Below are 16,481 nucleotides of genomic sequence, written 5' to 3' on the forward strand. Positions count from 1 at the left end.
CATCATAGGATGGAAGTGTTCCTGGATTTTTAAAGACACAGCCATTATTGTATTTATCAATATGGAAAAGCTTTATGTAGAAACTTGCCTATGGATGATGTGTTTCTCCTGTAAGGAGAAGGCTATCTAAGTACAGGTAGGCACAGCATTAGAAGGCTGGGCAGAGAAACTCAAGATACATGGAGAAGTGGAGATCTTCATTAATGGAAGAGGGATTCACTGATAAAATGAAAGATCTCTCAAAATATTGATGTAAAATGGAGGTCCTAAAAGTCTAAACTAAAATTGGACAGTGGGCATGGGAAATGATAGAATATATTTGAAAGCAAAACACTGACAAGATTTGGCACTCATCATTTTGATGAGTGCTTAGAAAAAAAAGAATGAGTCAGATGATTCTCAAGTTTCTAAGTTAGTTGACAAGGAAATAATGGTATAATTGACAGAAACAGGAATACTAATAGACATTCATATAATAGCTTATATAACATGAGAGCAGGATGAATCTTCTGCATTGTCCAAAGTTCTGCATTGTCCAAAAAAAAAAAAAAAACATTTGTAGCTACTGGGTGGAATCCACTCCTTTCACCTTCACTGCCATTGGAGCAATCTGTCTACACATGTCACAAAAGCACAGACCTCCCCACCCCTTAATCCTGGTAGGTATTGAGGAACTTAACATAAGCTTGTTGACCTATCTTTGCTATGCCATATTGAGTCTCTAGTATTTGCAAGTTTTCCAGGACTGGAACCAGAGGTTCCATTGGCTTCAGATTGAACACAAGGTTAACAGCTATTTCTTTATGGCATTCCATAAGTATACCTCATCCCTCTGCCTCTGAGCTGACCATTGTTAAAGTAATTTAGTAGTATGTATTATTGGGGTCTTAGTTTCTTCCGAGAGTTATGGATGTGTGTCCTCCCATATTAAATTTCTTAACTTGGTATAGCAGTAAGGCAAAATTTATGACTTCTGAGAGGGCCATGGATATGCCTGAGTGGTTTAGAATCATGAAGGAATTCTCTAGGTAGAAGGCAGAGGAAGTATAACATTCATTTATACTCCAGGGGATCAGGTCCAAGGACCAATGCCCCCAATTTGATATTGTAGCAATAATATTCCAAAACCAATAAGCCTACCTTACTGTAATAACAAGGAAATTATAACAAAATATTATAGCAAAGAACTAAGACATACTTGTAACTTCCCCTTGCTGCTAGGACCTTCCTATAAAAGATCACTCATGAATCCTAACTCTCAGCTCAGCACTCTCTCCCACAGCTCTGTTTTCTCTGAGTTCCTTGATCTCTGCAATTCCCTCTTGTTCAGCATTCTCTGCTGTGCATGTTCTCAATGCTGGCTCTCTGCTTCTGAATCTTGCTCTCCACGCCACTGCTCCCCGTTTAGGCTTCTCCTTTTATATAGTCCTAGCTGTCATCTGACTGGCTAGGATTCAGAGCACATACCATTGGCTCTGGTCTTACCATCTCCCTTAGGGTCATGAGGGCTTTATAGCTTGCAAAAACTAGCAAACTAGTTTGCTAACTAGCCTGAGGCCTCATGCCTAGTTAGTAAAAGGGTGTGACCCTGTCTCTAGTCAGACCTCCCTTTGTTGGCCCCATCTGAAGCCTATTCAATGGGCTTGAAAGATCTTTCACTTACTAGTTAATTGCCTTTACACGTGGGCTAGTGAAGTCCACATACTAGGAAGTCTAGATGCCCATTACCATCTTTTAGCTGCAATTAGCTATTTAAAAAATAGTGACTGCCATAGATGCCAACCTCATGAATTCTGAAGATGATCAAAGGAAGATGACAAAATCAAGATCCAAAAAGATCTTGACAGGTTAGCCCTGGGTTGAATCTAATAAATGAATTTCATTGGGAAAACATGCAAAGTCTTAAACTTGGGTTAAAAAATCAGCTTCACAGGTATAGGATAAAGATGGAGTGATTAGATGGTACTTTGTCTGAAAAAAAAAATGACTTAGGTGCTTTAGTGGACCACAAGCTCAATATGAATGGACAGCACAATATAGCATCCAAATAAAAAAAAGTTAATGGGATCTTAATTTGAATTGAGGAGCATAGCTTCCGGTAATAAGTTAGTGATTATCTTATTTTACTCTGATTTGTTCAGACCACTTCTGAAATATGGTGGTCAGTCTGGGTACTAGAGTTTAATATAGATGCTGATAAGCTGAAGAGTGTCTTGATGAGGGCAAACAGAATGGTGATGGGGAATGGCTGAACAAGTTATGGCACATAATTGTGGTGGAATAATATTGTTGTATGAGAAATGATGAGGAAAAACATGAAACAGAAAAACATGGGAAGACATGTATGAACTTATGCAAAGTGAAGTGAGCAGAACCAGTAGAACATTTTACACAGTTACAGCAATATTGTAAGGATGATTAACTAACTGTGATAGACAGCTGTATCAACAATCCAGCTAGCAGCTTCAGTGGGGGTGTAAGATCCACCAACCAGCACTCAGAAAGCTGCCAACACAGGTCCTTTTCATCTGCTTTATTAAGGAAAGCAACATTAAGAGGTTAAAAATCTTACTTTAATCCAGCATACAAATATCATTCACTTAGTTCAGGGGAAAAAGTCAGCACCCTGAACTTCAGAGCAAAATACAAACAAATTACAAACATCAACAGACAGACCTTGTATGATTCAAATCCCAATTCATAGTCACCAGAATTTAACAAAATCCCAACATCCGTGTTTACAAGCTGGAGGGCCCTTAGCTATAGCTGCCGGGAGTCTCTGCATCATCACGTGCCACCAAGAGTGAGAGCCCTACGAAAGTGGCTCTGTCTTCTTTGCTTATAGCATTTCAGACATCATCAAATGCCATCTGAATGACCAGAACTTAGGCTCCTATGATTGGCTCTTGAGTTAGCACCTCCCTGGGAGCTTCACACCCACATAGGCTTAGCACCTAATAGGGGTTTGGGCCTGGGGCTTAGCACCTAGTAAGACTCAATGAAATACACTGAATTATTCAAAGGAAACAAAAACCAAACTCTTCAAGGGCACTTGGTTGAACTGAATGCTAAGAGCCCATTTTGCTTACCAACTCAACAGCTACTCCAATCAAGATAATGGTCCAAGACAATTCCAAAGACTGATGACGAAAAATGCTATCCACCACCAGAAACAGATCTGATAAACTCAGAACACAGATTGCAGAACACTTTTCTGCTTTCTTTATTTTTATGGTTTCATATTTTTGTCTATGTTTTCTTTTGTGACATGACTAATATGGAATTATGTTTTGCATGACTTCATATATATAATCCATATAAAATTGCTTGCATTCTCAAGAGGTGCAGGAAGGAGGAACATAATTTGGAATGTAAAATGTTTAAAATAATTTTAAAACATTTTGCATATAATTGGGAAATATTTGGTGAAATAAAATGTATTTGAAAAATCTAATTAGAGTTTCATGAGCTACAAATTTAACTGAAATTAGTGTGTATTGGCAGAAGAGAGAGAACAACTCTTAGGGCCAGGCTTATCTGAAATATGAACCTATAGAAAATTAAATTCAAAGGTATTTAGGGAGATGGGAAAGGAAGCTTTCTCCTGGCCCTGAAAGCCTAATGCAGGGGTCGCCATTTTCGCTTATTGTAATTGAAAGAAAGATACAACTCTTTGAAGGTAGAGGAGAATGGGTTGCTTGAACAAGGAATAGCCATGGCTCTAAAAATAACACTGACCCCAGAAAAACAAGAGGGCTCCAATCAGACCGAGGCTTAAGGGAAAAGATACATCTTGGCTTACCCTGCTCATCAGCACCACTAGATAGTTATGTAAATGCATGCATAATAAATGGAAAATAATTTGCAAGGGAGTTAGTACTATGAGCTTGAGTGGGTGAAAGGGGATCATGAAAGGCCTCTTGTAGGAGGTGACATTTAAGCATTTAAGCAGTACTTTAAAAAGAACTAGGGATCCTCCTAATTAGCAGAAGTGAGATTGTGAATTCTAGGCATTGGAGAAAGATAGTATGAAACATGGATATGGGAGTTGGAATGTTGTGTTTCAGGAACAACAAGTAGAATTATTTGGCTAGAATGTAGAAAATTGTGAAAGGAGACCATATGTGAAAAGTCTAGAACAGAAGGCCAGAGCCAAATTGTAAAGGAATTTCCAAGAGGAAAGTCTATAGTTCACACTTGTGAAAATTAGACGACCCTAGAACTTTTAGATCAGAAGAATGACAAAGTCAGAACTATGCCTTAGGAATATCACTGGCAACTGGATGCAAGACTGATTGGACAGGGAGAAACTTGAGGCAGGAAAATCCATTAGGATGCTATTGCAAGTCTCTTCAAGAGAACTTGGAGGCTTTATCTAGGGTGGTGATCACATGAGTAGACAGGAATGAATGTGAAAGATAATGTAGAAATAGAATAGACAATATTTAGCAACTGATTAAATATAAATATAGGATGTGGTCATGGGTTAGAAATAATTAAGAGCAGAAATGACTTAGGAGTTGTGATCCTGAATGACTGCAAGGATGATGGAGCCCTTAATAGAAAAAGGGGAGTTAGAAAGAGAGTTATATTTGGAGGTAAAATATATGTTCTCTTTTGGACTTGCTGTTATTGATATATAGCACTCCATTTCCCTTTGGAAGGCCAGTGACCGTCACCAACACTTGAAATCCTCTCTCTCCTCATTGCTGCTTCACAGAATCCCTAGTTTCACTGAAGACTCAGCTCAGCTGCCATTTTCCAAAGAGACCTTACTCGTCCTCCCTTCTGGCTCCTTTTGAGTGCCTTCTCTTCTAAGGTTGCTTCCCACTTACACACACACACACTCTCTCTCTCTCTCTCTCTCTCTCTCTCTCTCTTTCTCTCTCTCTCTCTCTCTCCTCTCTCTCTCTCTCTCTCTCTCTCTCTATATATATATATATATATATATATATATATATATATATATACATATATATATGTGTGTGTGTGTGTGTATACATATATGTACGTGTGTGTGTATATATATATACACATATATATATACATACATATATATATACACTCATATTGTTTCTGTTTTTGAATTTTAGTCATTTCATTCTAAACTTCAGAAATAAAACAACCTGTTCCATAACATAGAAGAGTAGGAAAAAAAGATGATTTCACATGAAACTGCAAATCTGTTATGTACAATTTACTATTCTTTTCAAATATATAATAAAGTTATTATGTAACTTTCTTTTTCTCACATTGTCTCCTTCTTCAGAATGTAAGCTTCTTGAGAGCAGAGACAACTGTTTTTTGTCTCCTAAATGATTAACATAGTACCTGACATATAACAAATATTTAATGTTTGTTGATTGATTAGCATGTTGTGTTTGAATGGAGATGTGAAATTCACTAAGAAATGTCTAACCAATAATGGATAATGCATAAATGGTACTCAGGAGAGCAACTTGGACAAGATAGGTACATAGATTAGAGAGATAAACAGACAGACAGACAGACAGACAGATAGATAGACAGATAGATAGATCTAAACATCATATGGATCTAGAAATGAAGCCATGGGATTGATGAGATTACCAAGAGAAAAGGAAATTATATAGAAAAGTGACTAGAGCTCAGGGCAAAGCCCTGAGATACAATCACTGTAGGGATTAAAACTTAAATGAGGAGAATGCCAATGAGGATCCATATAGGTAGGAAGAGACCCAGGAGAGAGCAGTGTTAAAAGAAATGGACAGAATATTTAGTAGGAGAGGATGGTCAGCATTGATTCTTTCAGAAGACTTCACTTCTCACTTGCCTGAGAAAATGAAGGAGAGAGGGAGGGAGAGAGAGAGAGAGGGAGAGAACAAGAAGTGGGATTGGCCTTGATGAGAAATACTATCTCTTGATTAGAGACTGAGGTAAAGGAGGAATAAATAATCCATAATAACAATGAGATTTTAGATATAGAGTAGGGGGGAAAGAATGATCCTTTAACAAATTTCCTCTACTTTCTTCGTGAAGTGTGGTTTTCTCTAGAGAAAGTGAGGCACAAGGGTGCTTTGCAAAGATGGAGAAAAGAAGAGAATGTTTGGGAAAACTTGAGAAGAGAAGATTATGAATGTGATATAGATTCATTTAGGGAAGAGTTAAAGGATTATCTTGCTGCATTGAATTCCCTGTTAATGTTAAAAATATATATGGAATTTTACACTGGCCCTGGAGTCAGGAGGACCTGAGTTCAAATCTGGCCTCAGGCACTTGACACTCTTACTAGCTGTGTGATCTTGGGCAAGTCACTTAACCCCAATTGCCCTGTCTTCCTCCCTCAAAAAAAAATATAAAATTTTAGTGAATCCAGTGAACATGGTCATGTGGTTTCATTCACCACATCCTAGTGACATATGAGTAGGAGATAAAGTACCAGAAAAAGTACAAGGTTGAGGTTTGGTGAAGTACAAATAACAATAGGACAGATGGGCAAGGAATTAAAGATTAAAAAGTCATTCAAGTGAATAGTTGAAGTGGTTAACTATAGAGTAAGAATTGAGAAAGGAGCAACATGAAGCCAGAGCAAAGGCGATAACCCATGAGAGTACTGAGTGATAGAGGGATAGGAGATAGTGATGAGGATGAATAATAGGCTTAGGAGGAGTGGGGCACAATGAGGGATAGATGGATAAAAGGTTGTGGTGGGATAAAAAAATTCCAAATTCTGAATCATAAAAACTGGAATGCTTGTGGATGATGATGAGAATATGGCTTTTTGGGGCTGAGGTGGAGTGAGTGATTTTAGTTAGGATATTGAAGAATTGGGAAGCCAGGCTGCCTGAGGATCAACATGTATAGTGAAGTCCCCTAGAATAAGGGCAGCAGTTAGAGTAAAGAGCAAGACTATAAGCCAGGAATGGGACTCACTGAAGAAGACAGAAGAATGAAAGGCTACATATAATTGCCTGCAGAGCTTGGATAGGATGATAAATCTGGGTGGAGTAAACTGGAAAAGAAAAGACGTTGTTGAGTGATAACAGTGGGGGAAAGCTCTGGAAGGGGGAGTGGAGAGTAATCCATATATCCTGATCTAAGTGTAAGGAATGCATCCAATATGAGAGAATGTCTAGGAATGCAATATCATTGTGGCAGAGTCAGGTCTCTATGAATGGGAGAAGATGGAAGGAGCATGTGAGCAAGAGTTGAGAGATTAGGCAATTTTGTTAACTATCAACTTTTCTGAGTCATGTGAATGGGTTGGGACAGAATAAAAGTAAATAAGAAAGTCACGAGATCAAAGAAAGAGGAAGGAAGAGAAAGCCATGGTAAAGGACCATACTCTTCATTCATGAGAGGCTATAAATTAAAGCAAATATAATTTTATAAAATTACTACTTTATTTAAAAAACTTTTCTAATAAATCTCAACACTGTATTTGCTGAAATATTTTAATAAAAAATAAAATAGTAAAAAGGACGACATACTAAAAGGCAGATTAATGTAATGTAAAGAGAACTAACTTCAGAGTAAGGAAGACCTGAGTCCAAGTCTTTTCTGACATGTACTGGCTATGTGTATAAACACACACACATGCATACACACATTATATACATATATGTGCATATGTGTCTGCACATACCTGCACCTATACAATGCATATTTATACCTGTGCATAAACATGTAGCACAGCAATACATATATGTGCACTTACAATATGCATGCACATACAGACATGCAAATGTAGGTATATATGTACACATATGCATATACACCTCTATAACCACACCAAAAGTAAAAGAACCCCAGACTTTAAAAGTTAGATTAAAGATATTTTCTGTTAATTTATGTTTGTTCATCCATTTTTTTATTTTATGAAATGCAAAGGATTTGCATAGGATCTCTATTTTGTGTTTGATTCCATTTTTATTTATTTTTATTAAGTTAATAACCTAAAATGTTAAAAAAATATGGACACAACCACTTGATCTGTATGATTACTTAGACATGAGGACAGTTAATATCTTTAATGATAACTTATGTTTTTGCAGGGCTTTACAGCTTGTTACCTTTTTACATAGCATTATTTCTCTTGATCCCATAGCCCTGAGGAATGTAGATATTGCCCATTATAGTGTACCCATACTGAAATGTTCCAGATAAGATAACAAGGAGAACTCATTGCAACACCTTTTCTGATCATTGTCAATAACCATTTTAACGAATACTTTCTGTAGTTGATCAATATGAAATCTGGCCAGTTGTTGATTGGAATACACTTTTTATTTCATAGGATCCTGGTGACATATTCATTCTTTTGAAAGATGAAATAATTGGTGACAACATCGAAATTGAATTTGCTACAGACAGCAAGTGTGTTAGAACCCAGCCACCCCTTTGGAGCAAGACCATCAGGTGTATGAAAGCTTTAGGTAAGAGCAGGATTTGTTTGTTTTGAGTGGGGAGAGGTATAAAGAATGATAAGCTTTAACCCTAATTTTCTTTTCAGTCATTTTATTATACTTTCACTTCTCTACGTAACATCAAAATTTTCTGCCAGGTGTTTCCTGTGTTTGCAGTGCACCTACATAAGGCTGTTGCTAATATTGATTTGAAAACACAAAAGTTTGTCATTTATGGAAAATTGCATTGCAATATTTTGTGTTTCTGTGGTGAATTGACAACCAACATGTCCAATGATGTTAAATAGATCCCTCTTAACATAGGGATTTCAATATAGCTCAGCTATTAAATGCCAGGCTAAATTATTGAATTTATTGGGATTTGTGGGGTGTTTGAATTCCCTTTAAGGGCTGATATAGTGTCCTGATATAGTGTGTATGTTTTAATCATAGTGGGCAACATTTGTCTCTTTGGCTATTTCATCCATTTGGGAATATTGCCCTCTGCAGTTTACTCCCAATTCCCATATTGTCTTACTGAAGAGAACCATCATATATTCCGACTTTGCCTAGAGCTTAATAAACCATACCAGCACTCAAACCCTAAATGGAATGCCTCCCCCTGCCAATGTTTGGACTAGCACCAAAATCTAAAATATTAACTCATAAATGGTCTATTATAAATTTATGCTTATTCATTTTTGAGTCTATGGAAAGTTATCTTGAACACCAAATTACATTTGAAAACTTTTTAATAACCCTGATCAAGTAAATAGTCAACCATGATTCCAGAGGATTTATAAAGAATATTGTCCATTTCATGACACAGTTCCATTTTCCTTCCTTCCTTCCTTCCTTCCTTCCTTCCTTCCTTCCTTCTTTCTTTCCTTCCTTCCTTCCTTCCTTTTTTCTGTCTTTCTTTCCTTCTTTCTTTCTTTTTTCTCTCTCTCTCTCTTTCTTTCTTTCCTCCTTTCTTTCTTCTTTCCTCCTTTCTTTCCATCCTTCTTTCCTTCTCTTTCCTTTGTTTCTGTTTCCTCCTTTTTCCTTTCTTCCTTCCTTACTGGAGGATAGAAGGAGGAGGGAAGGAGAAAAAACCATGGGTTCTTGATAATAATAGTATTAAAATAGAAATTAAAAAGAAAAAAAATGAAACAGAAAAATTTAATGTAACAATCACTTTGCAAGTTCTCTGGATGCTAATTCTGTTCCATATTTGTAAAATACCATTTACTAACATCTCATGAAATCAATGTAGAAGGTAGGCCTAATTCAGATAACATTAAATTCTGGAAAGTATTAAAATTTTAAGGTTTGTCAAATATAGGTCAGTTTTGCATTACTGAAGATGAAACTCCAAGGCCAACACTTACGAAGGAAGAAAGGGAACAAGTATTAAGTGTATACTATATGCCAAGAACTGCGTTACATGCTTTGCAAATATTATATAATTTTATCTTCACGATAACCTGAAAAGGTTCTATTATTATCCCCATTTTACAATTCAGGAAACTTGGGCAAAGAGAGTTTAGGTGAATTTCCCAGGGTCGCATATCCAGTAAGTGGAGAGGGAGATAATGAAGAGTCAAGGATGATACCTAGGTTTTAAAACTGGGTGCCTGAGAGGATTGTCATGGCCTTAATAGTAATAAATGAACTTCTCTTCAGGATTGGGAAGAGGAGAACTTTGAAAGGTGTGTGCATGCTGGGTGGGGCAGGGGATAATGAGTTCAGTTGTGGACATTTTGATTTTGATGTCTAAGGGGCATGAAGTTTGAGAGGCCTTGATAGGCAATTGGAGAGATGAGTCTAAAAGGACGTTGGGAGATACAGACAGACAGATGCACAGAGAGACAGACAGATAGAAAGAGAGAGAGAGAGAGAGAGAGAGAGAGAGAGAGAGAGACATTATATAATTAAATCTAAGAATCATCCGCATAGAAATAACAATTGAAACCATGAGAACAATTTCTAAAGGGCTGATAAGAACACTAGGTGTGCTATCAAGCTAATAGGTTGGAACAAGGTGCCTACATGAGAAAAATTATATGTATTAAGTCTGGGAACCCAACTTTGACACTCACCTTCATGGAGGGGAATGGTGCAGCAATAGAGAGAAGAAGAGAAATAAACAAACAAGTTTTTCAAACCTCAAATTTATGAAGAGATACCAGTCTCACTTTTTCTGATTTTAGTATTAATACTTTGGGATATCAGGAGGAAAATTATAGGATATTCGCGTTCTATATTTAAGAATTTTGGATCCTTCCCTGCTTCTAAAATGCTCACTAGACCCTCTTTTGACTGTTAATTTCTTCTCTCCTGGCTTTTGGTTTTCCCCTTACCATTTTGCCATTGATTCTAAGACTCCTGCTTGACCTCTGGTCCCATAAATGTATGAAGTATCCAATAGTGTATCCTTAGTTCATTTCTCTGCCCCTCCCTATAGCTATAGCTAGAAATACGGGTCTAGAGCATAGAAGGGAGGCCATCACAAAAGAAGTTTAAATTCAATTCAACAAGTATTTATCAAGCTCCTACCGCATGCACTTTGATAATCACTAAGCTTATAGAGACCAAAACAGAAATGTTTTTGCTCTCAAGGGGATAGTATTCTATGCAAGGGAGATTTGGCTATCATCCACTTGAAGATGGTAGCTGAAGTCCCAAGGGAGTGAATGAGAAAACAAAACAGATGGAGATCACTTACACTAGGTGATCAGAGGGAGGATGAGGAACCTGCAAAGGTAGCTAGAGGGAAGTAGGAGAGAGTGGATGATAATGCTGAGACATTTGAGAAGTGACAAGGCAGAGCTGAAGGAGTTCAGGTTGCATGGTATCCGTATTCTGAGTGAAATAGGAAGCTTAGTCATCTGCTGTAAGTATTAATTATGTGGGTGGAGTCGCAGGAAGGAGATAGGTTTTGAACAAACTGTGGGGAATGAGGTATGGATAGAGCAAGGGGAGATTAGAAGGACTGTCAAACAGTATTGGAAGAATATTGGAGAATATTTAACATATGTTGCTTATGCTCTAAAGAGCATTTCAAGCTGCCACACACATCTGGGTACTTCCCTACCCTGAACTCATATTTATATGATGCATCCCAAGAGGATAGTTGTTAAGTTTTAAATGTCCACTTTCAGATCTAACACTATAGATCATGGGCTTATCCCTTATCTAAAAAATAGATACTCCTCATAAAAGAATTAGGAAATAGAAATAATTAACTCTTAGCAAAGGCATTTATTAATACGTTGTAATATGATTAATAAATATGAAACATTCCTTCCATAAATCTAGGCTCACTCCCTCACAAATACACACAGTATTCATACTAAGAGTGGGAACTTAGTGTACACTGGTAAGGAGACACACATATAGGATACCTGTGTGGCAAAGGCAACTCACAATATCTGGTACTGTGGGGCTGGAAATTTTTCTTGCTCCATAGAACCAAAGGATCTTCTTGGCTCCCCTAGGTTATAGTGTCTCCCATGGGCATGTCGTTTACCTGAGTTCCCAGAATCTGCTCCTCTACACACCAACATTCCCTATTGCTAGTGCAATAGTGTAAAAGGTCTCATTCCTTGGATCTTTTTTCTCCCTTGAGAGCCTGTATACTTTTCTGTCTGGACCTTGTGTCTCTGTTCCCTTAATTGTACCTCAAAATTTCTTGAACTGACAAAGCCTTGAATAACTTCTTGATAAGGCATCTTTCTTTGAGATGCTGCTGGGTATCACGACTAAATTAAAGGAGAGGGAAATCCCCTTCCCCTCCAAAAAAGATCCTTTCTGAAGAGCATTCTAAGGCCTGTGCTCCATAGCAACTGACTCTTCTTTTTGCCACAGTAAGAAGTCATCATCATTCCATCCACCACAAGCAAATGTTTTATCCTTTTTGAGGGGAGAGGGCAAGGGCAACTTCAGCTCATTCTGAGTTTTACTGCCGGTAACAAAATTCTTATGGGACAGTGCTAAATCTGGTACTGTTACATTCCTGTGCTCCCATCTTCTGTATATGTCCATAGATGGCAGTAACAGAATGGAGAGGGATTGCACAGACCACATGTGATAAGATGTCATTGAGGGATGGTGATAGAGATATGATTCAGAAACATTAGTTGGAAAAAATTGGATTTTTCCACCCCTCTGATTGGCTATGTGAGAGTCAGGAGATTGGAAGAAATAATAGCTTCCTAATGAGAAAGTTGCAAGGGATCTCATGACTGTCTAGGAGAGCCATGTTTCTATTAATGTGAGTTTGAGATAGGTGAACTGGATAGGAGTGAACTGTATAAGACAAAAAGCTTATCAGAAGGCGGATGAGCTTTCAGGAAGAGATTATCTCCCTCAGTGCATAGCTTGTTGTATTGGATATGAGACATGTTCAATAAATATTTATTGTATGAATTTAATAATGATTTATTCACTGCCAAAACAAGTTTACTGTCATCCAGATTAAAAAACGAAAAAGAAAAGAACCATGATCTTTAGCAAGTGACCTCAACCTTCTGGACCTGGATTTCCACTTCTTTTAAATGAGGAGGTTGGATGAGATAGTTTCTCAGATCCCTTCCAACTCTTTGCCTATGCTCTTATCCTCTCTTCTCTGGAGACCAGAGCAAAGGAAAAGGGGATGAGAAAGTTTGTGTGTTGTGGTGTGGAGAAAAGGGACCCTGCTAACACAGTTACTTGACTACCTCTAGTTGTTTTCAGTAAGGGCCAGGAAGTGTAATTTCTGTTGCCCAGAGTCATATTCTTTTAACTTTTTGAGACATTCTGATATTTAAAGTGATGTTTTATATATTTTTTAAAAGTTTCAGTTGATTGGAGTTCTTCAGCTCAGTAGGGATGAGACTATTCCCAAAGCAGGCACTCCTTCCCTCTCTATCTCATCTTTAGTTCCCCTCCAGCTCTTCCCTTCTTATATATTTCTGATAACTTTTTTTAAAATTTTCTTCCTTGGTTGTGACTTTTTCTCTTTCATTTTTGATGCTGATAATTTCTTTCTCTTTTCTTTACTTAATATTTTATTTTCCCCCAATTACATGCAAAAACAATTTTAACTTTCTTTTTTTTTTAATTGTGCATTCCAATTCTCTGCCTTAGCTCTTCCCTTCTTTTGGCTCTTCCCTCAAAGCCTACAAGCATGGTTGGGTCTCCCCCATCCCAAAAACAAAATAATCCTCAAAACACCCCTCAAATCATCTATAATCTTCTCAAACTATAGCCTGTAATCTTCTCAAACTATAGCCATATGTCTCCTCACTTTCACTTTCCATCCCTGAGACAGGATTGCCTTTTTTTTTTGTTTTCACTGCATGCTCACTTCTGAACCTCTTAGACTTCTGACTCGAACATTCTAAAAAAAACTGCTTTTCACAAGGCTATCAGTGATCTCTTGACTGCTAAATTTAATGACTTTTTAAGTCTTCATATATTTGACCTCACAGAATCCTTTTTTTAGAATATTGACATTAACCACCACCACCCCTTCCAGCATACTCTCTTCTCTCCTGTTTATCTATTATCTATTATGCACAACTTGCTATTCCTTTCAAATATACGACAAAATTATCATGTAAATTTATTTTTCCCCTCCTTCCTCCCCCCCACCCTAAGGTGGCTACCATTAGACACAAATATACACACACACATGTGTATATAATACATATATATGTATATATATATATACATGCACACACATATTCTATACATACTTCTATTTATCAGTTCTTTCTCTGGATGCAGATAGCGTCTTTCTTCCTATATCCTTTATTGTTAATTTGGGTATTTATAATTGTCAAAATAAATAGTCAAATTCACTGAAAGTTAATATTGTTGTTACTACATGCAGTGTTCTCTTGGTTCTGCTCTTTTCATTCTTTATTATTTTGTGCAAGTCTTTCCATGTTTTTATAAATCAATGAGCTCATCATTTCTTGTAGCACAGTAGTATTCCATCACAACCATATACCACAAGTTGTTCAGCTGTTCCCCAATTGATGGGAATTCCTCCAATTTCCAGTCCTTGGCCTTCACAAAGAGAGCTGCTATAAACATTTTAGAACATCTGGGTAATTTTCCTTTTCCCCAATCATTTTTGGAAATACAACAATTAGTGTTATTTCTGGGTCAAAGGGTATAGATGTAGTTCAATAATTCTTTGGGCATAATTCCAGATTGCTGTCCAAAATGGTTGGATCAGTTCACAACTCCACCAACAATGAATTAATGTCCCAACTTTTCCACATCTCCATCATTTATAAGCTCCCCCTTCTATCATTTTAGCCAATCTGATAGATGTAAAAAGATATCTCAAAGTTGTTTTAATTTGCATTCTTATATTAAATAATAATTTAGGGCATTATTTTCAAACACCTATAAATTCTTTTGATTTCTGCATTGGGAAACTGTCTACTCATATCCTTTGGGCATTTATCAATTGGGGAATGACTCATATTCTTATAGTTTTGACAGGGTCCTTTAGATATTTGAGATGAGACCTTTATCAGATAAACTGTCTATGATCCCTCCTCCCCATAATCTAATTTCCTTCTGATTTTGGCTACATTTGCTTTATTTATATATTTTTTAATTTTATGTATTCAAAATTATTCATTTTACACCTAGCTTTTTTCTCTCTCAATTGTTTATTCATAAACTGTTTGCCCATCCTTATTTCTGATAAGTAATGTGTTCCATGTTCTTCTAAATTTCTTATAAAATCACTCTTTATATATGGATGTGTTGGCAAGCAAAATGAGCTCTTAGCACTTAGTTGGGTTTTGTTTCCTTTGAGTAATTCAGTGTATTTCATTAAGCCTTACTAGGTGCTAAGCCCCAGGCCCAAACCCCTATTAGGTGTAAAACCTATGTGGGTGTCGATTGGTAACTAAGGTGGGGCCCAAGGTGGGGCTAACTCAGGGGAGTTTGAGTGATAGGTTTGGGACATCAGAGACTCTTAGACCATGTGGGTTTAAGTCTCCTCTTCTTGACGATTTTAGGTCACATGGGTAAGTTGCACATGTGATTCACCCCTGACCCTGAAAAAGATATAAAACAAGGGGTTGGTTTCCTCTTCTTTGGAGCTCTTACCCACAGCAGTGGTAGTGCGTGTGACTCTGGGCCAGCCCCTTTCATGAGCTCCTGGGCTGAACCTAAATGTTGGTAGCTATGAATCTGTATTTGGTCTGTCTGTTGATGTTTGTAATTTGTTTGTAATTTGCTCTGAAGTTCAGTGTGCTGTTCTTTTCCCCTGAACTAAGTGAATGATATTTGTATGCTGAATTAAAGTAAGCTTGTCAACCCCTTAACATAGCTTTCCTTAGTGAAGCAGATCAGAAGAACCTGTTCTTTTGCAGTGTGCTGGTAGCGTTCTTGTTGTTGGGTTTAGGTTGGTCTTACACCCCCACAACAGCTGGTAGCTGGATTGTTGAAACAATAGGTCATGTATCCATCTTTATCTTTTCTTGGTACATGGTGTAAGATATTGTTTTATGACCAGTTTCTGCTACATTGCTTTCCAGTTTTCCCAAGAATTCTTACCAAATAATGAATTCTTATCCCAAAATCTTATGTCTTTACACTCGTCAAATACAAGGTTATTATGTTTATTTGCTGCTGTAAGTTGTATGTGTACTTTATTCCATTAATCTACCTTTTCTGTTTCTTCACCAGTACTAGATAGTTTTGATAACAACTACCTTATAACATAGTTTGACATCGTGTACTGCTAAACCTTCTTCCTTTACATTTTCCATTATTTTATTTCATATTCTTGACTTTTTTGTTTTTCGATTAGAATATTTTTTTTCAAATTCAGTAAAAAATATTTTGGTAAATTTAACTGGGATGGCATTGAATGTAAAAATTAGTTTGGGTAAAATTGTCATTTTTATTATATTGGCCCTGCCTACCAATGAAAAATTATTGTTTCTCCAATTATTTAACTCTGATTTTGTTTATATAAAAAGTTTTTTTATATATAATTTTGTTTATATAGTTCTTGGATGTGTTCTGGCAGGTGTACTCCCAGGTAATTTATACTATCTACAGTTATTTTAAATGGGGTATTTTTTGCTATTTTTCTTGCAG

At 36.9% G+C, this 16,481-nt stretch overlaps 1 protein-coding gene across 1 annotated transcript in view; it reads left to right on the forward strand.

Annotated features, from left to right (window-relative positions):
• The window catches only part of BANK1 (B cell scaffold protein with ankyrin repeats 1), a 368,388-nt gene that overhangs the window by 50,846 nt on the left and 301,061 nt on the right, over positions 1–16,481 (forward strand). Inside the window, exon 4 of the mRNA XM_036764957.1 lies at positions 8,276–8,414. Within this exon, the coding sequence (XP_036620852.1) occupies positions 8,276–8,414 (139 nt within the window). The remainder of the gene's footprint in view (positions 1–8,275; positions 8,415–16,481) is intronic.

Source organism: Trichosurus vulpecula, chromosome 6 (assembly GCF_011100635.1).
Source record: "Trichosurus vulpecula isolate mTriVul1 chromosome 6, mTriVul1.pri, whole genome shotgun sequence".
Taxonomy (NCBI): domain Eukaryota; kingdom Metazoa; phylum Chordata; class Mammalia; order Diprotodontia; family Phalangeridae; genus Trichosurus; species Trichosurus vulpecula.